Source organism: Pseudorca crassidens, chromosome 15, assembly GCF_039906515.1.
Source record: "Pseudorca crassidens isolate mPseCra1 chromosome 15, mPseCra1.hap1, whole genome shotgun sequence".
NCBI lineage: Eukaryota > Metazoa > Chordata > Mammalia > Artiodactyla > Delphinidae > Pseudorca > Pseudorca crassidens.
This window is the reverse complement of record NC_090310.1, coordinates 19,954,341-19,978,541: the sequence shown is the minus strand read 5'-3', so window position 1 is coordinate 19,978,541 and position 24,201 is coordinate 19,954,341. Positions and strand designations below refer to the sequence as shown.

The 24,201-nt window shown below is 41.9% G+C and overlaps 1 protein-coding gene across 3 annotated transcripts in view; it reads left to right on the top strand.

Moving 5' to 3' along the window:
- The window catches only part of PRKCB (protein kinase C beta), a 308,802-nt gene that overhangs the window by 118,014 nt on the left and 166,587 nt on the right, over nucleotides 1-24,201 (top strand). For all 3 annotated transcript variants that reach the window (XM_067706359.1, XM_067706358.1, XM_067706360.1), the window contains exon 3: nucleotides 11,841-11,923. In XM_067706359.1, the coding sequence (XP_067562460.1) occupies nucleotides 11,841-11,923 (83 nt within the window). The remainder of the gene's footprint in view (nucleotides 1-11,840; nucleotides 11,924-24,201) is intronic.

Sequence of the window (24,201 nt, the reverse complement as noted above, 5' to 3'; positions counted from 1 at the left end):
TCCTAATAAATTCCAGCAAGAGTCCTGAAGTTGATTCTCATTGGGCGCCTTGAGTCACACGCCCATCCCTGAATCCACACTGTGGCCTGGGTCCTATGTTCACCCTGGGAACTGGGCGTGAGGGCATCCTTAGCCAGCTCACAGGAACTGGGGATCAGATGCCCCAAATAGAAGCAGAGAGGATGGATGCTGATTGGGCGTGTTCACCACACTTGGTTTCGGGACCAGCTCTTCTCCTGGTCTGAGAGCTCTAGGGTGGGATGTAGCTGGTGCCCTTAGGCCATGGCATTTTGTCTTACTGCCCCCGCCTTTGGGGCCTGATCAAAATGGGGAGGCCAAGGGGTCAAGAACAGTCTCCATGTGTTATCCAGACAAGCAGGATATTCCCAGCAGCTGTCCTGCCCAGGCCCTTCTCCCCAGGGTTGGTATAGCAGAAGGTGGTGGTGTGGGGCAGCTGTCTTCTCATGGGTTTGTTTACTTCTGAGGCCTGTCCTTTACCTCTCGTTGGCTCCACTGCTTTATCTGGCTCAGTTAAATAAATTTGGTAACATTATAAATGAAAACATTCCTTTCCTGCATTTGCTGACCGCTGCAAGGCTCTTGCTTTTGCTTTGAGTTCTCTCTGTAGCGCTGGGCTGTTGCTAAACAAATGAAGTTTGTTCCTGCTTCCTCCTCTTTTACAGGAGGCAATCATCATCATCATCACAATCTTGCAAATTCCCTTTAAGGCTGGGTAAATAAATGGTAGCCCCATATGATGGAATAAGATGCAGTTATGGAAACAGGATGAGGTCATTCTCTACATACTGAGATAGAATGGGCCTCCAGCTGTGCTAGTTGGGGAAAAAGCATGGGTAGAGTGTGCAGATCAGCAATGCTCTTCAACATTTGAGTCACCTGTTCCCAGCATCCCCCCAATAACTCAGAATCTCTTGAGGTGGGACTTGAGCCCTGATATGTTTTGAAAAGTCCAAATGACTCAGTGTGCAGCCAGGGCTGAGAACCAGGGGTATAGAATTGTATCATATGGTTGAAACAAAAGGAACATAGATAAAAAACAAGAAGGAGATAGAGAATTATACTACATATATAGGTAGAGACTCACATGTGCTGACACACGTGCAGAGAATATCTCTAGAAGGATAGACAAGAAATAGTTCCCTCCAATAATGGAGTAGAGCAGTGATTCTCAACCATATGCTCATCTGTAATGTTTGAATTTTAAGCCATAAGCATGGTATATAGTTTTAAAAAGAAATCCTCACTGCACACCCAAGGCCGGCCAGGCAGGGCTGTGAGATGATTCTGAGCTCACGCAGCTTGGCTGTGCTGGGGCCAGCCGCCCACAGATGCACACGTACCACCCACCGCCCCGGCCACAGCTGCCTTCCTCTTGACTCAGCCGTGGTGGGTGATTTCTGAGTGAGGGGGTGACCAAAAAAGTCCAATCATTCATTTATTCATTCATTGTTAATGCACTCATTCATATTTTTATTAAGAATTAGATATGGGGCAGGTACCTGCCAAGCACGTGAATCTGGTCTCATCCTCACAACTACATGTGAAGTAGGTGATCTTATCCCCATTCTGTGGTTGGGGATATTTTAGCTCAGAGATAATAAGTAATCAAGGTGAAAGTATTTGAGTCAGGAAGACCAGCTAAAACAGAGCTTGTAAACCGGTGGGACTCAGATGTTTTTGGATGTTCTGCACAGAGCTTAAAAAAATTCCCATCCGGCAACACCGGACTAGCGCTCACAGGGCCACTGTTGAATGGAATTGAGTATCCCAGGGATGGACGTGTGCTCTCTAGTTCATCCCATCCACCCATCCCTGCTGTATTACACCAGGCTGGCTTCACTTAGTCACAAGGCCTAGCCTTTGTAGGCATTTAAGTTTGTAACCCCTGCAATAAAGTAGGTAGGATGAGCCAACCATTATCTGTCCCATGGGGCTCCTGAGCTGAATTATCCTGTGGAATGTGTCATTTCTACTCCAATCTGGCCTTCAGTCTGTTCGCTGGAGAACTGAGCTCTGTGCCTTGAATTTCCTTGTGGCCATCATGGGATGGGCTATTGGTAGTGATATATTTATGGTAGAAAGGGACAGTCATCCAGACTGGCAGGAGTGTGGGGTAATGGAGTGAGAGGAGATAAGAGTAAAGTTAGACGCTGGCTATATGTGGATGGATGGATGTCAGCCTGCGGTATTTGAACTTTATTCTTTAGGCCAGTGCTGTCCAATAATACTTTCTACGATGAGTGCCCAGTGTGGTAGCTTCTAGCTACATGTGACTATTAAGCACTTGAAATGTGGTTAGTGTGAACGAAGAACTGAATTTTAAATTTCATTTAATTAATTTCAATTGGCATAGCCCCATGTCACCTGTGGCTACCATATTGGACAGTGCAACTTTAGATGATAGGCAGGCAGTGAATGTGTTGGGGCAGGGAAATAATATCAAGCTGAGTTTTCACAGGATGAATTTTCCAGGAGTGTGTAGGCTGCAGGGGGTGGAGGGAAGTAGGAAGGAATAATATTGACAGTATTTACTATATGTTAGGCTCTTACTGTGTCCACACACTGTACTAAGATGACCTCATTTAATCCTCACAACAACTCTATGAGAAAAGCACTGTTATTATTTCTATTTTATAGACTAGGAAACCAAGACACAGCAAGGTCAATGGACTTATTCCAGGTCACAGAGCTAACAAATAGTGGTGCCTGGTGTAGCGTCCGGGCAGCTTGGCTGAAGAACTTGGACTGTAAACCTCTAACCTGGAAGGAAGTAAATAAACCTTCATTGAGAGCTTACTTTGTGCCCTGATGCTGTGCATCTGTACACCACGTCTCATTTAGATATCATGGCAATCACATAACATTGGTGGTCTTATCTCCTCTGTGGTTATGGAAACTTTGGCTCATCAATTTCTGGGGAGACCAGTTAAGGTTTCATTGCAAAATTCCACATCTGAGTTACTGAGGGCGGTTAGGGTGGAATCAGTGGGGAGTATACAGGAGGATATGGTATGAAAGATGTTGCGAAGGAAGAATCAGTAGGATTTAGCAATTGATTGGATGGCTGGGGTGAGGAAAGTGGGGGAGGATTTCTTCTGGAACAGTGAGATGAATGACAAACACAAATGCAGCCACGCCATGTGAGTTAAGAGTGTGGGCTCAAGAGAAAGACAAACCTGGTTTCAAATACAAGCATTGCCACCGACTAGCTGGACACCCTTGGGCAAGTCATGTCTCTTTGAGTGTCAGCATCCCTGTCGTTATAACGTGGATCAAAACACCTTCCTCACAGGGCCGTGATGTGGCTCAGGTGAATGGATGTGAAAGCTCTTCCAGACTCAAGTCCATGGCCATGTGAGTCACTCTTCTGAATGTCAGTGAGGCAAGGTGTTAGGTGGAGATGGTTACCAGGCCTTTCTGCCTTCGATCATGGAGATGTTTCCAGAAAGCATGTGGGGGAGCCCCACCTCATCTTGGACACTAGGCAGAATTTCGTGCCAGTGAGTCAGCTTTGACCTGGGAGGAAAGAGGGGTCCTCCCCGGCCATCGCAAAGCAAACTTGCCATGCTGGTGCCTCCAACTCAACTGCCTCTTTCCACCAAGCGCTTTGTGTGTGTTGTCTCATTTGAGCTCACAACAGCCTTCTCAGAGTAGGTACTGCTATCATTCCTATTTTGGAGAAGGAGATGGAGGCTCAGAGAGGCATAGTAATAGTAATTGGGTTAGTATTGGCATAGTAATTGGGCTAATGTCCTTCAGTTTATGGCTCGTAAAATGAGGGTTCAAACTGAGGTCCATCTGATCCAGAGGCCTGGCCTGTAGCTCTTGCAGATTGTGCATTTCTGTCTCGAGAAACGGCTGTTTGGAGGCCTCCTCAGAGAGATGAGAGCTGAGGAGAGTGTTGAGGGTCCTTCTCTTTCTTCTCCCAACACAGACATCTGTAGCTAGTGCTGGGATATCTATCTCAGGTAATTATGGATTCGGGGACAAAGATTGCTTCCCAAAGATGTCAGTTTTCCATTTTAGACCCTGGTGAGAATAGGGTACAAGAGATGGATCCACTCCAAAGAGAGAAAATAAAAATTTAATGACTTCATCTAGTTCTCTTTGGATGTAACAAATAAATTATAATGGCTAGAGTTGGGCATTTGGGAGTGGGTGCAGTATGAGGTAGAGTTGGGGTCCCATTGCTTTCTGGGGCTAGATACTCCAGAGAGGTCTCCTGGGATCAATGAGCTGTTTCTGATCCTTGGCTGGTATATCAGTTTATTATTGCTGGTATAACAAATTACCATGAACTTAATGCCTTGAAATGACACAGATTTATTACCTTATAGTTCTGGAGGTCAAAAGTCTGAAAATGGGTCTCATGAGGCTAAAATCAGGATGTCTACAGGGCTTCATTCCTTCTGGAGGCTCTAGGGGACAATCTGTTCCTTGCCTTTTCTAGCTTCTAGAAGCCGTCCACATTCCTTGACTTGTGTTCCTTTCCAGCAATGACATCACTCCAGCCTCTGCTTTTATAGTCACACCTCCTTCTCTGACTCTTGAGTCTCCTGCCTCCCTCTAATTAGGACCCTTGTAATTACAATTAATTGGGCCCACCAGCATAATCCAGTATAATTCCCATTCTCAAGATCCTTAATGTAATCACATCTGCAGAGTCTATTTTGCCATGTAAAGTAACATAATCACAAATTCCAGGGATTAGGACGTGGACATCTTTGGTGAGGTTGGGGAAAGATGTTATTCTACCTACAGGCCTGTGACCTTTGTGATTTTACATGTAATACGGGAGGAGTGGAGGACGATAGTACTTGGGACCTTAATCTCGTTCTCTGCTGGAGCCAAGTAGCAGTTTCCCCTTTTAAACAGGTCCTGCATGCATTCTCCCATCTGACCCTCAGCCATTTTCATTGCTTATCTGTCCCTTAGGCATTTGAGTTTGAGACCGCATTGTGTAGTCCTAAGAAAGCATGGCTACGGTTTGGATTCAGAGGGCTGTAGGCTTGCAGGCTTTTAACCTCTACAGAGCAAGGAGTTATTGAATAAACTGTGAAGCATCTAGGAATTCTTGGCTCTTACGAGGTACCTGTTTGAAAGTAGGACCTGGTACGTGTTTCAGCAGCTCATTGAATGTTGGCTCTTATTTAAGAAAAGCTAGTTTTATCCTGAATTTGCCAAACAGAAATGTGGGGGTGTTTGTTTGTATCACAAAAGGGTTTAGTTTGTTTCTTTAAATAGCCAGCCCTACTACTTTTCTGTGAAGTGTTTTAGTTAGTGGGAAATGTGATTTGCAGAACTTTTCAGAAGCACGTTGTATAAGGTAAGTACCTGCACTGGAAGGTCATCAACTTTCCAGTCTGTTCCCAGCTTCTCTGTAGAGTATGCTGGAGTATAGCCAAGTCCCTTGGCATATTGAGTCTACCTTGGTAGGGATGGATTGTTTATTGTGTGGCTAATTGGAAGGCTGCCTAAAGAGACCTAGTTGATGACTGGTGTCTTCCTACCCCTGTCTATGGTGGTAGAATGTGGAAAGCCAGCCAGGAGCTACAGCTACCATGAAGTTGATTGGGCGTTCTTCTTTTTCTGTGGCTGATGATATTCATTCTTTTGTTCATTCATTCACCAAACATTTATTTACATATCAGTTATGTACCAGGAATTGTGGTAGACCCTAGGAAACTAGAGATGAGCCCCCCTCCTTCCCTCAAAGAGAGTATGGATGAATAAGATCATAACTGATATTTTGGATATTTTGAAGAAAGGTTCTAGACTAAAGTAGTTGCTTATAAATGGTGAATGGTGGGCGGGGGGAGGAGAACTTTCCTAAACATCTCTGGGTTAAGGAAGAAATGAAAACCACAGTAATAGGCCACTTAGAAACTTAAAACAGTGATGGCACTAAATATAAAACATAGGATGCAGCCAAAGCTGTGCTTGAAAGGAAAGTTTTTAGCTTTAAAATCTTGAAACTTTTAATGAAGAAGAATGGGAAGAAATTAACTGAACACTCAATTCAAGAAGCTTTAAAAAGAATAATGAAAAAAAGCAGCAGACATTTGTTGAATACTCATGATATGCTAGGCACAGTTCTGAGCATGGACTAGCTTGTTTAATTCTGACAACACCACTGTAATATGGGTATTATTATTATTATCACCGTCATTTTTCAGAGAGAAAACTGAAGCACAGGGAGATAAGGTAATGTGCCCAAGTACTATAGTTTACAAATGATGAATGCATCCAAACCTGGCCATTTGACTCCAGATACTCCCCACTAATAAGGAATAAAAGTACAAATACAAATAAAAGAAGTAGGACAAGTGAGAGTAAAACTAACAATTAATCAAGTAGGAAAAAAACAATAGAATTGAGAAATATGTCCATGATTTGCTTCTTTAAAATGAAAGAATAATAAAATAGACAACAAGGAAGATGAACCTCTGGAAAAAATAAAAAGAGAGATTCCCTAACAATACAATGTGAAGAAAGCATGAGAAAGGGCACAGCACCATCCCAGATAAGATGATGCAGTTGAAACACACTGAGAAGAACACTATGGATAATTCCAAAGGAAAATATAAATTCCAAAAGTTAGTTTGAGGAGAGAGTGAGGGAGAGGTGAAGCTGGTAAAAGCTCCAAATGGGACAGGACTGTCTGCTGTCATCCCTTTTATTCCACATTGTTCTGGAAATTCTTGACATGGAAATATAAGGGGAAAAAAAGAGGCATATCTATCAGGGAGGAGAAGAGAAAAATGTTATTATTGGGGATAATATGATTCTCTACATGGAAAACTCAAATGGAAGCAACTGAAAACCCACCAAAACTATTACAAATTTAAAAAATACTTACAAAATAAATACACTGAAAGTTTATATCTTTCCTATTTGTAAACGATAACCACTTGGAAAACAAAATGCAAAAGATTTCAAAAATCATAATAGCGTAGAAAAAGGACCTCTCAGATAATACTAAGTGAGAAATTTGTAGAACTATAGAGAAAATTAAGACTTTATTGGGAGACATAAAATAAAATTTTAACAAAGGGACACCCTATTCCTGCTAGAAAGACTCATTATTATGAAAGTGTTAATTACCAAAGTCCCAATAAATTTTTTTTTCTGGGGGTGGGAAATTTACTAAATATAATTCCAATAAAAATTACATCGGTTTATTTATTTGTTTATTTATTTATGGCTGTGTTGGGTCTCCGTTGCTGCGTGCAGGCTTTCTCTAGTTGCAGGGAGTGGGGGCTACTCTTCATTGTGGTGCAAGGGACTTCTCTTGGCGGTGGCTTCTCTTGTTGCGGAGCATGGGCTCTAGGTGCGTGGGCTTCAGTATTTGTGGCATGTGGGCTCTGTAGTTGTGGCTCACGGGCTCTAGAGCACAGGCTCAGTAGTGGTGGCACACGGGCTTAGTTGCTCTGTGGCATATGGGATCTTCCCGGACCAGGGCTCGAACCTGTGTCTCCTGCATTGGCAGGTGGATTCTTAACCCCTGCACCAGCAGGGAAGTCCCTCCGTCGGTATTTTTAAAAGCTTGATAAACTGATTCTAAAGTTCACTTGGAACTCTCCGTGGCTGCCAAGAAAATGTTGAAAATAAGGATAATGAGGGAGGACTTGCCCAACCAAGATATAACATGTTATAAAGGTACTATAATTAAATCCCATATTGCTTTATTATAAGACAGATCAGTGGAACAGAACAGAAGGCCCAAAGACAGACCCCAGTGTATATAATTATTTAGCATATAATGAAGTTGGCATTTGAGATCAGTGGAGAGGGGATGAATTATTCAGTAAAAGATGCTGGCACAATTGATTACCTATTTGGAAAAAATGGCAAATTAGATTCCCATGTCATTAAAGATAACCAAGAAATTACAGATGATAAAAGAGTTTAAAGTGCAAATGATGCCATATAAAAGTTAAAAAAAATTGTATGTGTAGGAATCTGGGTCATATGGGAAGGCCTTTTGAAGTGTAGTTGGGTTAAGTTTTCTTTGTCCATTTTTTTCTTTTAGTGGTCTGCAAGTTATATATAATACTTCTATTCGTATTTTTATTCCTAATTGATAACACACATATTCAAACTTATAATGTCCTAAATGCGGTTTCTCAATACCTATAAACTCCTGAGGAATAAGACAAGACTCTTAGCATATTGCAATTTTATAGTCTTTTTCCCAACCCCATCTCTTATGACTTAAGTCTCTCTTCCCCCGCCCCGCTCTTCTTTTTGTTCTCTCTTTCACCACTGTTTGTTATGCCCCGTTCATTCATTTTGTTGTTGTTTTGCGGAGTGTATATTCTCTATTTCTTCTTTTGTGGGAAGTAAATTTTCCAAGTTCTTATATTCTGGAAATGTATTTATTTTGTACTTTCACTTGAATGCTAGTTTGGCTGTGTATGGGGTTTTAGGTTCAAATGACTTTTTCTAAACCTTTGAAGACATTGCTCCATTGTATTCTAGAATTCAAAGTTGCAGACAAGAAATCTGGTGTTAAAATTATTTTTGTTCCTTTGTCAGTAATCTTTCTCCTCTTCTCCTCCTGCCACTGCTGGACACGTCCTCACAGTGATCTCAGAGCCTTGAAAATCCTCACCATTAGTTGTTTTTTTCATTCACATCTATTGACACTTGATAGTTTCTTTCAATTTAATGACTCAAATTCTTCTTAATCTTTAGAGGACTTCCTTCTATTTTCTTTAATTACACATTCTTTACCGTTCTCTCTGTTCTTTCCTGAGTATCCTTCTATATGGTTGTTAGAATTTGGGGATCTATCCTACAGTTTTGTATCGTTTCTTTTATTTTTTCTTGCTTTTTTGCAGAATTCAGGGAAAATCACTCAATTTAGACTCCAGTGTGCTAAGTTCCTCTTTAGCTGTCTCCATTCTATATCAGCCCAACCACTGAGTTTCCAGTTTGGGCAGTCATATTTTTCATTTCCTGACCTTTGTTTTTCTTTGACTCTTCGTTTTGTTTCAAAATGAAAGTGGGCTTATTTTCCCTGATTATATAATTAATACTCATTGTCAACATTTCAAACAATACAGATGTAAGATTGTAAGTAAAAATAATCTGTAGTCCTACTGCCCAGAGATAACCATCAGTGGCATTTTTTGGCCACTGCTCATGTATTTCTCTCAGCAGTCACAGATATACAGGCACAGAGAGGGACCCCCCCCCACCACAGCACACACTGTTTGACACAAATGTCTTCCGACAAAGCATATATTATTTATAAAATACAGTAAATACTAAAACAGAAAGGGGAGAAAGCAAAGGAGAAAGCAATTGGCCCCTTTGGAACTCTTGTTTTAAACCACGAGCATTTAAAATGTTTTTATTACAGAAAATATACATAAAAGTAGAGAGATTAGTATAACGAATCCTTCTGTGTCCATCAGCCAGGGTCAGTAATGACCAGTCGAGACTCATTTTTTTTTCCCATCTATAACCCTCCCCTTTCTATCTCCTTCATGTCACACTGAATTATTTTGAATAGAATCATCTTATCCATAAAGATTATAGGATGTATTCTTAGAGGTAAGTATTCTTTAACAAAAATAATCATAATACCATTATTACATCAAAAATTATAATTCCCTAATATCAATAACAATGATTCTCTCATACCATCAAAAAGTGAATATATCCACTTTTCTGATTGTCTCATAATTTTAAAAAACTATTAGTTTGTTTAAATTAGGATCCAAACGAGGTCTACATATTACATTTAGTTGATATGTTTCTTAAATCTCTTTGAATGTATGTTTCTCCTCTGCCCTGCTACTTTGCTCTTGCAGTTTTCCATTTTTGTTTGTTTGTTTGTTGTTGTTTTGAGCAGTTTTAGGCATATAGAAAAATTGATTGGAAAATACAGAGTTTCTGTATACTCCCTCAACCCCATTTCCACCCTAGTTCCCCCTATTATTAACATTTGCAAGTGAAATAAATCAAAAAGAGAAAGAGAAATACCATATGAACTCACTTATATCTGGAATCTAAAACAAAAACCAAACCAAACCAAAACTAAAAAGCGAACTTGTAGATACAGAGAACAGATTGGTGGTTGCCAGAGGTGGGGGTGGGGAGTGAGTGAAATGGGTGAAAGTGGTCAAAATAAAAAGTTCTGGGGATGTAATATATAGAGAGTTGATTATAGTTAATAGTACTGTAGTGTATATTTGAAAGTTGCTAAGAGAGTAGATAAAAGATCATATTACAAGAAAAAAATTATAACTATTTTTGGTGATGGATGGATGTTGACTTACAGTGATGATCATTTTGCTATGGTCATATATATATATATGTGTGTGTGTGTATATATATATAGGATCATTATGTTGCACACCTGAAACTAATATAATGTTATATCAATTATATCTCAATTAAAAAAATGAAGACATCTATATTCAATATCCTATGGCAAACCATAATGGAAAAGAATATTAACAAAAAAGAATGTAAAAAAAAATGAAATGGCGTGCCTTAGAATCGTTAGGAGTATTAAATGAATTAATATATGTACAGTGCTTGTAAAGAATCTTGCATTAGTGTGGTACATTTGTTACAATTGATGAGCCAATAGTGATACATTGTTATTAATTAAAAGCCATTATTTATACTAGGGTTCACTTTTTGTTTTATATATTCTCTAAATGCAGCCGTCGCTACAGTATCGTCCAGAAGAGGACAGATGCTCTCCTCTCCTCTTCCAGTTTATTTGTTGAAAAAACATCTTGTAGCTTACCACATTCTTCTGTATTAAAATTTTGTTTTTTCTCACTGTGGTGTCATTTAAAATGCGTCTGTCACTTGTAGTTGCGGTAAATTGGTAGTTGGATGAAGATTCTTGAACTGATTCAGGTGTGATTATTTTGGCAAGAATACTTCACAGGTGGTAGGATTCTTCATAGCACTTTCATCAGCAGGCAGGTAGTGTCTTTTTCTGATGTTGGCAGCATTGATGATTGTTGCCCAGGTCCATTATATCACTAGTGGTAACCTTGAGGTTTCCTGTCCTGTTTTCATTTACTGAGAATGTCCTTTAGAAAGATTCTGAGCATGGTGCCCATCCTCCAGGAGTCCACAGTCTAGAGTTTATAAAAATAGATTTGAACAACAACAAAAAATAGTTTTATTTTGTATGTATTCTCTAATTGTCCCTCCCCCTAAGTAATATAGTCCCCAAATAGTGGAGCGTTTAACGCATACAAATTCAAACATATGTATGTACACATTTGGTTTCAAACTGCTAAAGTAACAATGTAAACATGTAGCCTGTTTCTTCCACTTAGTTGATGGTTGCTCCTGGGTGAGATGCAGGTGTGGGTCCGCCGTTTCTGCTCACTCTTTTTCTACATGCCCTTCACATTATGCATCTCTCTAAGTGTGATTCTAGTGATTAAATGTACATACTTCATAAGCGTTATGGACCTAAACACAAGCCAACAGCTAGCTTCCTGTGGTGCCCGATCTGAAAAACAACATTCTGTTCCCAAAGTAGTGGAAGATCATACAACTTAAGTGATCTTCACTAAAGTGTAATTTTGAGCATGTGTGATCTTTTGAACCCTAGTTAACATTACAAGCGAAGTAATTTGCAAGTTGTAACATCCGTGTACCCAAGAGTTTGACTTCAATAAAAGACAAGGTGCAGAAGCTGAAGGCATTGTTTATTTTGGTATAAAGCCTTTACTTGTCGGGAAGTCCAGGTTTAACGATTTCTTCCTCTCTTCCCCTCCTTCCCTACTCTCCACTTTCCTTTTCCCCCACTCCTACCCTTATTTTCTCTTTTGCAGTCTGCTGTTTTGTCGTGCACAAGCGGTGCCATGAGTTTGTCACTTTCTCCTGCCCAGGTGCTGACAAGGGTCCAGCCTCCGATGTAAGTAACGGGCCCCGGTCACCTCTCTCTGTCCACAGTCAATGCATCCTTTTGGGTATCTGTGAGTACACTGAGACAGAAAAGTCAGGATGTCATGGTCCTATAGCCTCTGAGACGATTTTCGTTTTAATGGGAAAGAACAAAACAACAAAACATTTTGAGAGGGGTGTGTGACTTCAAGAAACCAGCTAGTTTCCCTACTGTGATTCTGCAAAATGTCTTCGTGTTTATGGCTGAGGCATGAGAGTGGTGGGCAGCAGCTAAATTTTTATGGGTACTATAAAAAGGTAGTTAGGATGGTACCTTACAGTGTACTTTTTAGCCCTTTGGTAGGGAATTTTTTGTACTAGGGCCCAAGAATTAGGAAGAAGTGAGCTTATCCTGCTACTGTGTACCCCAGAGTATGATTACTGCTGGTGGGACAAGGGATGCTTCTGGGTAAACCTGGCAATTTTTGTTTTGATCGTTATGGATTTATTTTAATATGAATTGGAAAATGTGTCTAGTAATGGTTTTGCATTTATGGTGGGGATAGAAAATTTCCTATCTAGATAAAGGTAGTTAGCTTAAATAAAAAATAAAGAGACTCAAGGAAAATATTAAGTGAATGGCAGCGTGAGTGCTCTAAGGATATGGCAAAGGATATGGTGCAAGTTTACCAAAAGTTTGGGGTACCATGTGGATTGCCTACCCAACAGCCATTCCTAACCCCCACTCTTTTTCTGGCAGAGGCCACCTCTCATGCTAAAAGCTGAAGATGCCTGATACTTGTTTTCCCAGGCTCCCTTGCAGCTAGTGAGCGAGCACGTGACCCAATTCTGCTCAGTGGGAACTGCAGGGAAGTCTGGGCAGGGCTTCTAGGAAGACTTTCCTTTCTGATAAAGGAAGACACTCCTTACTTTGTTCTGTTGGACATTTTTGTGGGAGGATGTAATGCACAGAGTTGTGGCAACCGTTTGAGTCAATGAGGGAGACACGGCTGACATCCTGAGCATGGCAGGGTGGAAGAGTTGAAGGGATCTGGGTCATCGATGACATTGGTGAGCTGCTGAGCCAACGCTGAGTTCTCTTATGCCCAGACTCTGTATGTGAGATAAGAAGCACCTCTTATTGGTAAAGTCTCATTGTTTGCGTTATTCTTTTCCATGGAGCTGAAACTGTCCTGGACCTTCCAGCATGCACACTCTTCCATTGGCCCAGTCATGAACTGCGTTCAGCGTACCCTGTGTGCAGCTGTCACCCCTGGTTCTCTTATTTTGTTCCTGCTTTGGTTCACCTTCCTGGAATTTTCCCCATTGGCTTTGTCTCCCACTGGTCCTGTCCTGGTCCCTTAGACTTGACAGCTGACCTGAGGTTGCGTGAAGTGGGTGGTGATAACTACCTCTGTTATTGCATATGTTTTTGCTGGCCTTCTGTAAGTGGTCATCTGCCATTTGGCTGCAAATCACGGGCATACCACGCACACTCTAGAGCTAATACTGAAGTGGCTTTGCTTGGAGCCTGTGGTACTTGGGTTTAAAAACTCCAGGCAACAGAGAACAACCAAAGCCTTCACAGGCTTGTTTGCAGAGACAAAGATGGCACCATTCTTCATGTTCTCTCAGATCACACTCCCTGACCCTTTTAGTGCAATTCCATCTCTTGTCCCCAGGAAAGCAGGCAGGGAAGACTGGGGGGACAGCATGGCTCCATTATGCAAGCTCTGAATGTTCATGCAGACCAAGGCTTGGTACTCAAAGAGCAGCCAAGAGGATGGTGTTTCCCATATCCTGTCTTTATTCATTGACTTTTTATGTTGCCTAAGATAGAAAGAGCTCAAACTGTTTTATGTGAAAAGGGAAATTTTGGTCCCTGAAACTGAAAAGCTCCAAGGGTAGACTGGCTTCAGACACAGTGAATCAAGGGGCCGAAATGAGGTCTTCAGGAATCTCTTTCTCCATGTCTTGGCCCAGCCTTCCTCTGTCTTGGTTTCTGTTTCAAGAAGATTTTTCTCCTAACGACAGCATGATGGCTGTGGTACCTTTAGTCATAACGTCTTATCAGTGCTGCAGTTCCAGTGACAAGAGCTAAAGTCTCATTGGACCCTGGGTCATATGTAACCAGAGGATGGTTATGCTGATTGGCAGGCCTGGTTATGTGCTTACTCCTGGCGAGGAGGGCCGGTGTGCCTACCCCATGATTTGAGAGTGGGGGAGAGGTGGTCCCTCAGAGGAGAACTAGAGAAGCAGTATTGTGTACTGGTTAAAATCGTAGGCTATGGATGGAGCCTAGACATGTGTAACCTTGGGCAGAGTACTTAACTCCCTTGTGCTTTATATTCCTCAGCTGAAAATGAATAAAACCCTACCATATAACTTTGCTACGAGTATCCAGTGTATACATATAAGACAGTGTCTAGTACCTATGTGAAGATGATAATGACAGTGCTAATGAATTACAGTGAATACATGCTGGGCAGACAGCAAGGACAGATGTCTACCAAATATGTCTGAAGAATGAATGGGTCCTCTGCCTGCCACCTGGCAGCTGTCCTTCCTAGGAGTGTGTAGGCGCCATAAGTTGTAGGAGACCCTGCTCTTTGTGAATGGAGCCATGCAGCCGTTCATTGCCTCGGGCGTGGGGAGAGCAGGCAGTACTGCCTGCAGCCAGCATGCATAGGATTTGGCAGCCTACCTGAAATGATTCTATCTCTGGACACAGTTCCAAGAAGGCCGGTTGGCACTGAGGATGATGAATTGGTCCAGACTCCTGAACTGACTTGACTTGGTTCATTGACCCTTTTCTGTCCAGGGGTGGAGACATGATTAGAGATCTGGCCACACCTACTTGCCAACCTGGCCAGGCTCTCTGAGGTATGGAGTGCCTTCCTCCTTTGTGACCTTGGAGGAGCTGGCGTGCAGCAGGCTCATGGAGTAGAAAAGCACAGTCGCCATCCGTGAACAAGGAATGTGCTAGGTTTTGTCCTCTACGTTCTGCTATTCCAAGTCCAGTCTGAGTCAGGGAATATTCTGGATATTAGTAGATCTTTGTGTGGTTGGCATCCTTCTGGGTCTCCATCATGGCATATTAGGCTACCTGAGGGAATTTTATGAATCAGGCTTTGTCCCAGTGAACCCAGCTACTGACCCAACCATTCAGTGCCCATGGGAACAGGCAATACATATGGGCACCCACCACTGGGGGACCTCAAAACACAGCAGAGGTCCTGGGTGGTACTTCTGGTCATCTGTAGGCATCTTCCTTGTTTTTGGTCTCATCTGCTTGGAAACGCTCAATCCTGCTGTCTCTTCGACCTCTCAGGGAGACCAAGTCTCTGATATTGCCGTAAGCATTACTTATGGACATTACAGTTACCCAGCACTTAGAATACTGACCACGTACACAGTGTCCTGAGAGATCTTCTCAGAACAAGAAAGAGAGGACTTGTCTCTGAGGGCTGGGACCAGGATGAGTCAAGTGAGGTACTTGTCTTGGGCACCAAAATTAAGGGATTCTTGCTTGTGTCTGTGGATGTCTGGTGGCTGGTTGATCTAGGATGGCCCCATTCACATGACTGTCAGTGAGCCGGTTGGTGGCCTGGGTGCCTTGACTCTCCTCCACATGGCCTCTCATCCTCCAGCTGGCCAGCTCTGCCTTGTTCACATGAGGTTTCAGGGTTCCAAGAGTCCCAGTGCATCCGTGCTTTTTCAGCCTGTGCATCATGTTTGATAATGTACCACTGGATCAAGTAGTCTCATGGTCAAGCCCAAATTCAAGTGGTAAAGAAGTAGACTTCACTCTTCATTGAGGGGAAAGAATCTCTGGTCAAACTACTGAAGGTCCTGTTGACCCAGGGGACCACTGTGGAACAGAATCCCTGGAGGCCATCACACTGGACTTCAGAAAAGACCTGTGGGTCTCACTGTAGTTCAGAGTCACAGATGACCTCAGTAGGAGAACAGACCTCATTTATTGCCTGCCCCAAGTCCCTGGCTGACTTAGTGCCCTCCAGCTACAAATGGGACTTGGGCAATTTAAGGATCATGCCCAGAGACAATGGTGGTTAAGAGTATGGATTCTGAAGTCAGTCATACCTGAGTTCAGATCCTGACTCTGCCAGTTACTCATGAGGTGACCTTGGGTGTGTCATTTTCCTTCTCTGTGGCTCAGTTTCCTTATCCATAAACTGGGATATTAGTACCAACCACATAGATTTGTTGTAATAAGTTTTAAGAAATCCTTAAAATGAATAAGAGTTAACTACAACCACAACAAAAGGATTAACAGCAAATGGATTAAAGAGTCATTGCATGAAAGTGTTAAGCACAAGTGTCCTTGCAAGCCCCTGGTGCAGGTAGCTGAGGGCATTTCCATTGCTCTACTTACCTCCCTAGTCAGGGATATACTGGTAATTCTGTCCATGCCTCCACTCAGATCATTCCCTTAGGACGTAATGACTGTTTCCATTTCCATTACTTTACACAAAACCTCAAATTCTATGGTGCAATGCTGAGAAAAGAACCTAGACTTTGGAGCAGAAAAAACTCAGTGTCAAAATCCAGTGCTGACGCTTACAGCTCCATTGATCTTGGTAAAATAATTTCAGTTCTGTGACCCTTAGTTTATATCTTTAAATGGGGAAAATAGTACGTATGCCATAGGTTTTTTTTTGGTGAGCATTCAATGAGAGTCTGCTTGAACCACGTCCAGAATAGTGTCTGGCACAAAGAAGGCACTCAGTAAATGGTTTCTAAATTATTATTAATCCTTGGAGGAGTCTCTCCTACTCAAGAAGGGGGATGCAGGACCTGCCAAGGAATAATAGGTAATAACAATAGCTGACTTTGCTGAGCAGAGGCTCTGTGCCAGGCAGTACAAAAGTACGAAAGGACTCTTGAGCTGGTTTGTCTGAAGATAATGTCTTCAACATTTTATGGTTTTAGAAATAATAATTTCTTATCATGCATATCAAGGTACTGAATAAAACTCACTGTTATGCCCTGTGCCCTCCTGATTCCATCACTAAATCAGTCAGTGAAAGACACTGGCAGTAATGTTGAGTGTATCCTTTTGTGTTTCTTAATCAAGTCTTATTTTATGAAGAAATATATTAAAAATGATAAATCATGTGTTAGATGTTGAAGATTTAATAAAAGGGAAATAAAAGAAAATTTTAAAAGAATGTTAGATTTATACATTAAAAAGAATATGCATATAAATGCTAATGGGCTTGAAAATCTGGTTGCAGTGGATGATTTTCTAGGAAATTTTAAATTGGCAATTTTGTCTCAAGAAGAAATTGAAAACCATAACAGGAGAATAATCAAGAGAGAAATGAGAACATTGCCCAAGAAGCTTTTCTTCTCCCAGAGCTCCAGAATAATAGGCTTCATGGGTAAATTATTTTAAATTTTAGAAGAATGAAGGATTTCTCTTCATTTTATTTTATTTTATTTTGATTTTCATAACAGTGAGCCTTAAAATATCTTTATGTTTCTTTATTTTTGACATGCTTTACTTTTTTATTGAAGTATATTTTGATGTACAATATTATGTAAGTTACAGGTATATAATATAGTGCTTCACAATTTTAAAGGTTATGCTCCATTTATAGTTATTATAAAATATTGACTATATTCCCCTTGTTGTACAATATATCCTTGTGGCTTATTTTATACCTAATCTGTTCATTTTCAATTGTATCAAATTACAGAGAAAAAGTAAACCTTCACAATTTTAAAAATTGAAAATGAGATAAATCCAACTCAAATCAGTACTAGGAAAAGAGATCAGCTCATGGGAAGGACATTGAGAAGGAGTAAGAGCTTCAGGGACAAGGGCCTCAGACACTGGAACTGAGGATCCAATACTTGCAAGATGTTTTCTTATTATCAGCTGTATCAGTTAGCTTTGCTGTGTAACAAACCATTCCAAACTTTAGTGGCTTCAAACAATAATCATTTATTATTTCTCATGATTCTGTGGGCTGCTTTGGTCATTCTTCTGATCTGGGTCTCTTCAGCTGATCACTGCTGAGCTCTCTCATGTGTTTGGTCAGCTAGTGTCTTGGCTGGTGCAGGATCACCTTGGATAGCTTCAGGAACACGACTGACACTTGGCAGCCTGTTGTCTGGTACACTTCATTCCTCCTCCACGTGGTCTCTTTTCCTCCCAGTAGGCAGGTTTAGGCTCTTTCACACACTGGTCTCAGGGTTCCAAGCGCAGCAAGAGAGGGAAATCCCCAAAGCACAGGTGTTTTTCAAGCTTTTATTTGTGTCACAGTGGTTATGGCCAAGAACAGACTCAGAGGTGGAGAAATAGACTTCACCTCTGGATAGGAGGGCCTGCAAAGTCGCAGAGATGCGTACAGGAAGGGGAGATTTGTGGCCATGTTGTCGTCTACCACACCTGGCCCTTGCCTGCTGTGCCAGCTGTCTCATTTGTCCTTCCAGGTCCTCTTTGCTTTCTCCCTGAGAGACTGACCTGTAAGGGCTGCATCCGTTGGGGTTCCCTTACCCTCTGGCTCAAGGGAAGGGACTGATAGGAGATTGGAGGGTGAGCCCAGGGTATTGATCATGAGATCTTCTTCGCTTTACTCTTTGAAGGTCGCTGCTCCTCTAAAGGCAGCCATCTCTATACAATTCTCTCCTTTTGGGTTCCAGGAACTACTCTCTTCCCTTGTCCCTTTGCTCTTAATTGCCCCCAGTTACTACATTCTCCCTCATGGTTTCTCAACACCATGCCCACACCTTTCTAAATAGTCCTTGCATGAAACCTGCCTTAAACTCTCTAATCTCAATATGCCATTTGTTTCCTGCTGGGACCCTGACTGATTTGTCCTTGTCTCATTTGTGCCTACTGTAGACAGGACATGTCTGTAAATATGTCTGTCAGCCTGGTTGTAGTTGACCCCAGGGAAAGATGGAAACCCTAGAGGAAGAAGTGGCCTTCTTTCTTCCTGCATTCATAATCAGTCTCAGGAAAGGGTTCTGATTGATTGGTCCTCAGTTGTTAAGGGAATGAACTCTTTACAGTTTATCAAGCCTGGATCACGTGGCATCCCTACGGCTCAGAGAGCAATGTATGTTATAAGAAGAGGGGATGGGAAACTTTGAGGAGCAGACAAAATCAATAGCTGTCACAGTTTATTATTATAAGCCACCTTCACCATGGTAACCAGCATAACCCAATAAAGTTGGCATAAAAAACTAAACTAGGGACTTCCCTCGTGGTCCAGTGGGTAAGCCTCTGTGCTCCCAATGCAGGGGGCCCAGGTTTGATCCCTGGTCGGGGAACTAGATCCCACATGCTGCCACTAAGAGTTCGCATGCTGCAACTAAACATGCCGCAACAAAGATCCTGCGTGCGGCCACTAAGACCCAGCACAGCCAAATTAATTAATTAAAACAAAACTAAACTATAGTAAACTTAGAGTCTAAATTTAAAGATCCTAAATAAAATATTTAATACTATTTAATTCTTGGCATAGACATATTGGTTCAGATAGACTTCTTTTAGTGTGAAAGAAGCAATCGAGATAAAAATAACAAAGAACATTTTGGTCAATATAACAAAATATAAAGACAAAGATAAAAATTAGCCAGCAAGGAACTGTGAAATCTAGAAAGTATACATTTCAGTTTATTTCAGTTACCTAACCCAATGTAAATGGATTGAAATTCTCTACTAAAAGGAAAAGACTTATCAGACTGGATAAATGTATAATTCTAGGCATTGTACAAGAGAAACTTATTAGGTTAAAAATAAAAGAGGCAGGGCTTCCCTGGTGGTGCAGTGGTTGAGAGTCTGCCTGCCGATGCAGGGGACACGGGTTCGTGCCCCGGTCCGGGAAGATCCCACATGCCTCGGAGTGGCTGGGCCCGTGAGCCATGGCCGCTGAGCCTGTGCGTCCGGAGCCTGTGCTCCGTAATGGGAGAGGCCACAACAGTGAGAGGCCCGCATACTGCAAAAAAGAAAATAAATAAAAGAGGCAAAGATATACCCCCAAAACACACATAGCATATAAAACAGGGCCTTAATAACAATATCAAAAGAAATAGGACTCAAAGTAAAAAGTATAAACAGGAGGAAGATGGGAAAAGATTAGACTAATTTACACATTCACCAGTGTGTGTAAATTAGTCTAATCTTTCTCCAGAGAATATTACCAATATGTACCAAAAGTGTTAATGAACTTTTTGGCTTAAGAATTTTTACTAAGGAATTATTTAAGAATATGTGTATATATTTAGCTAAATTGATATTCATTGTCTCAGTATTTAATACTAATGAAAAATTGGAAACAACCTGAATGACTGCCAGTTAGGGTTTTTGTAAGTAAAACATATGCATGTGATGGGATGCTGTACAGTGATTAAAATGTCACAGTGTCTGGGGTAACGGAAATGTCCTATGTCTTGATTGGGATGGTGCCTAGCCAGGTGCACACATGTTTCAAAACTCATGAAACGGTCTGCTTAAAATCTGTACATTACTGTATGTCAATTATACTTCAGTAAAAAGTCACAGTGATTCAAATGTTATTGACATGGGACTATACAGTCATTATGAATGAAGAAAGCAGACAACAGAGGACATGTATGGTATGATATATCAAGAGATATACAAAAAACGCACACATGTAGAAAAACACAAGACCACATTTCCTAAACACATTTTGGTGGCCACTTGTCAGTTCTGCTCAGTGTTTTATCCCAGATTGCTGCCTGCAGAACTCTGAAGGTCACTTTGGGAGCTTCTGTAACTGGTTTCTACAAGACAGTCTTGTTTTTCGTGCCACTTCACCTCCAGCATGGAGTCAGCCTTCCCGCTTTATTTGGTTAAAATCAAACCTGAGCGAAGGCTTGGGTATAACTGTAAGCAATTATAGTTGCTTCTAGATGTGGTTACTCTTTTTTTTTTGGCCACAAAGCATGCGGGATCTTAGTTCCCCAAGCAGAGATAGAACCCGCACCCCCTGCAGTGGAAGTGCAGAGTCTTAACCATTGGGCCGCCAGGGAAGTCCCTAGATGTGGTTACTCTTAATATATTCCATCAGCTGGAAACCAGCTTAGTCCTCCAAATGGGAATCTTCAGGTGTTCTTGGTAAGAATCTGGCCCCTGTTGGCCAGTTCACCTTTGGCCCCAGAGGAGGGAAGTCCTAGCTCTGCCAATCCAGGCCCCACCCATTTCCTGCCTGAGCACTAGTGGCAGTAGGACATCCCTATCATCAGAGAAAGGGCCCCCCTCCTCTTACATGGCATTGTCTGGTCTCCTTGGCTCAGAAAAAGCAACATAACAGTCAACTGCACTCTTCTCAAAGCCTGGGTTGTTTAGTCTTTCATAACCCCAAGCAGGGACACCCCACAGTTCAGTTCTGATGATGCTCGAAGACTGTCTGGCTCCTTCCAGGAGGTGAAGCAACAGTTAAGGTTGAATATCCCTCTTGGCATCATGGTAAGATCTCTTCATCACCGGAGGGCAAAACTCTCAAGGATAAATAATATTAGGGGCAAATCAGCCTAAACAGTACAGATACACACACACACACACACGCACACGCACGCACACGCACACACATGCACACACGCACACAGTCTCTCTCATTTATCTATTATCTATCTAAATCTGGCAGTGCGCCAGGACTATTATTTATTACTAAACACTGCAGTCTATAACTTCTACATTCACAACGAAAGTGCTCAAGTACCAGGTGTATGTTCCAAAGGGCAAAAGGACACCTTACAAGGGGGCTGGATGCCCTCTGAGGGTTGGCCTGGATAGCTCAGAGGCTAGGCTGTCATTAAACATTTAAAGAGCTACTGTATAGATGTTTGGTAGCTTCAAAGGACAGAATCAGGACTGAGGACCATCTGTGCAGGCTAAGGAAGAACAGCCCAAACTGACGGCCTGGTTCCTGTATACGGATATTAGCTCCCCTCCCAGTAGAGCAAAGACCAGTTGTCACGGATGCTGTAGAGGTGATATCTGTGGTAGGTGTGGGTTTCCTCCCAAGTTGGTTATTCTTTTACTAATTAGTGTTGTTTGGTTGCATGCAACAGAAACCACCTTGAGTTAGTTAGCTTGTTACAAAGAAATTTATTGAAAAGGGTATAATGTACTTCAGAGAATTGGAAGAAACCTTCCCAAACGACCAGACCAGTTGTATTTGATTTTGGTTCTTGTGTTGTTTTGGCCCTAAATTCAAATTCCGGAAGGAGGGACATTATGTGGTGAAGCTTAAGTTACCTAACCAGCCCTTGGTTGGGACTTGAAAGTGTTCCCTCTTTAGGGAACTAAATACAGTGGGGGTGGGATGGCTTTTTGATGGAGAATTGAGGCTCTGCTAACCCCAAAAGGAGGCAGAGATATTTGCAGATCAAAACAACACATGTCCACTACCATTTCTAAATGCCACTTTGCAGAGTACAGACAGGTTGAATGATTAAGGATTATTTTGATAGCCTGTTAAGAACAGACCTCACCTGAAGAGCTACAGACAAGGGTCTGGGGGTCTGTATTTTGAAGTCCTTTGGGTAATTCTGCAGGGGAGCCAAGTTTGGAAACCAGCAAAAGGTCCTATAGTAGGGTGGTTCTGAAACCAGAATGGTGGGGTTTGAATTCCAGGTTTGCCACTAACTAGCAGAATAATCTTGGACGAGTTACCCCACCTCTCTGCCTCCGTTTCCTCTTCTGTAAGAAGAGGATGAAATAGCACCCTCCTAACAGGGTTCAGGTGAGGATTAAATGAGTTAATCCATGTTAAGGGCTTCTTGCTGTGCCTGGCACATAGTAAGTGCTAATTAATATTGTTACCACCAATGGTTCTTCCGAATCCTAGACGGTGAGTTCTAGCTTAGAAAATAAATAATAAATAAATAAATAAATAAATAATAAATAAAAATAATAATAAAAATTATTATAATAATTTTAATAATAAATAAAAATAATAATAAAAATAAGTCTAGCCTTATTTTTGACATGGCATGCTTCCATCTTGCTTGTCACAAAATGGAAATACAAAGGCACCTCCCATGGGCTGGTCGGGGCAAAAGTCTAATAAAAATGATGGTAATGTGGTAAAATGCAATTCTTTGACTCTGAAATGAACTCCACTGGATTCTTCTGCCCCCATTTGCCGTGTGCCACTGATGGCATCCACAGTGCAGAATGAACATGTAAAGGTCAGAATGAATTGCTTCTCAACGGCCCTCTGTCCCTCACTGTCACAAAGACACAGAGCTTCATGTTGTGGAGGAAGAAGCAAATCCACGGTGTGCAGCATCTGGGGAATGGAAACCAACTGTTTCTCCCGTGCACAAAGAGGACAGGTGGTGGGACTAAATGAGGTGGGGATGTCCTGTCTTATGAGTTATTTTGGCTTCTCCTGGTTGTGGGGTGGGACCAGCCTCAGAGCCTGATAAAGGGAATTTGCCAGAAGACCTCAGCCTGTGGAGGCTGCAGACTTGGGGGAAATAGAGAAATCAAAGGCAGATGACCCTGGAGAGATGTGAAAGGAGCTGGTCCTGGAGTCAGAAGGCCCGCCCCCCCCCCCCAACTTCAGTGGTCTGGGATTCTAGGATGTCCAAGTATTTTACTTAAATAATAATATCTAAGAACCAGCATTCATAGATATGATTCTGTTTTAAGCACTTTACATGTAATATCTCTTTATTCTTCATTACACTCTATGAGGTGATTACCGTTGTTATCAATCTCATTTTACAGGTAAGGAAACTGAGGCTCTCAGAGACTGAGGGACCTGCCCAGGGTTCCATGACCAGTGAGTGGTTGAGCCAGGATTCACACCCAGGCACTCTGGCCCGGGTCTGTGCGCTTATCCAGCACCCCAAACTGCTTTGTTACTTCAACCCTGTTCACCTGGAAAATCTAACTGAAGCAGACAACCCTTTTCTCTGAGAACTGCCTCCCCAGATCTGTGCTCCCAGAGGCTGTCTGAACCCATGGCCTCGGCTCCGCTGGGTCCAGATACATGTGGACATCTGCCCCAAACTGGACCAATCAGACTCCCTCTTCTAAGAATTTAGAATTTGGGTTCAAAGGTGCTGCCTTTAGTCTGGGCTGGTCATATAGTTTTTGAAAACCGTTTATTATACATGAAAAGTGTCCATCTTGATGAATTCTCACACAGCAAACATTTCTCTGTAACCAGAACCCCAGAAGCCCTTCTGTACTCCCTTGTAATCCCTACACCTCCAAACCCTTTCATCAGGGTAACAACTACCCAGGCCAACAGCCATTTGCTTGCTTTATTTTACTGAACTATTTTATTTTATTTT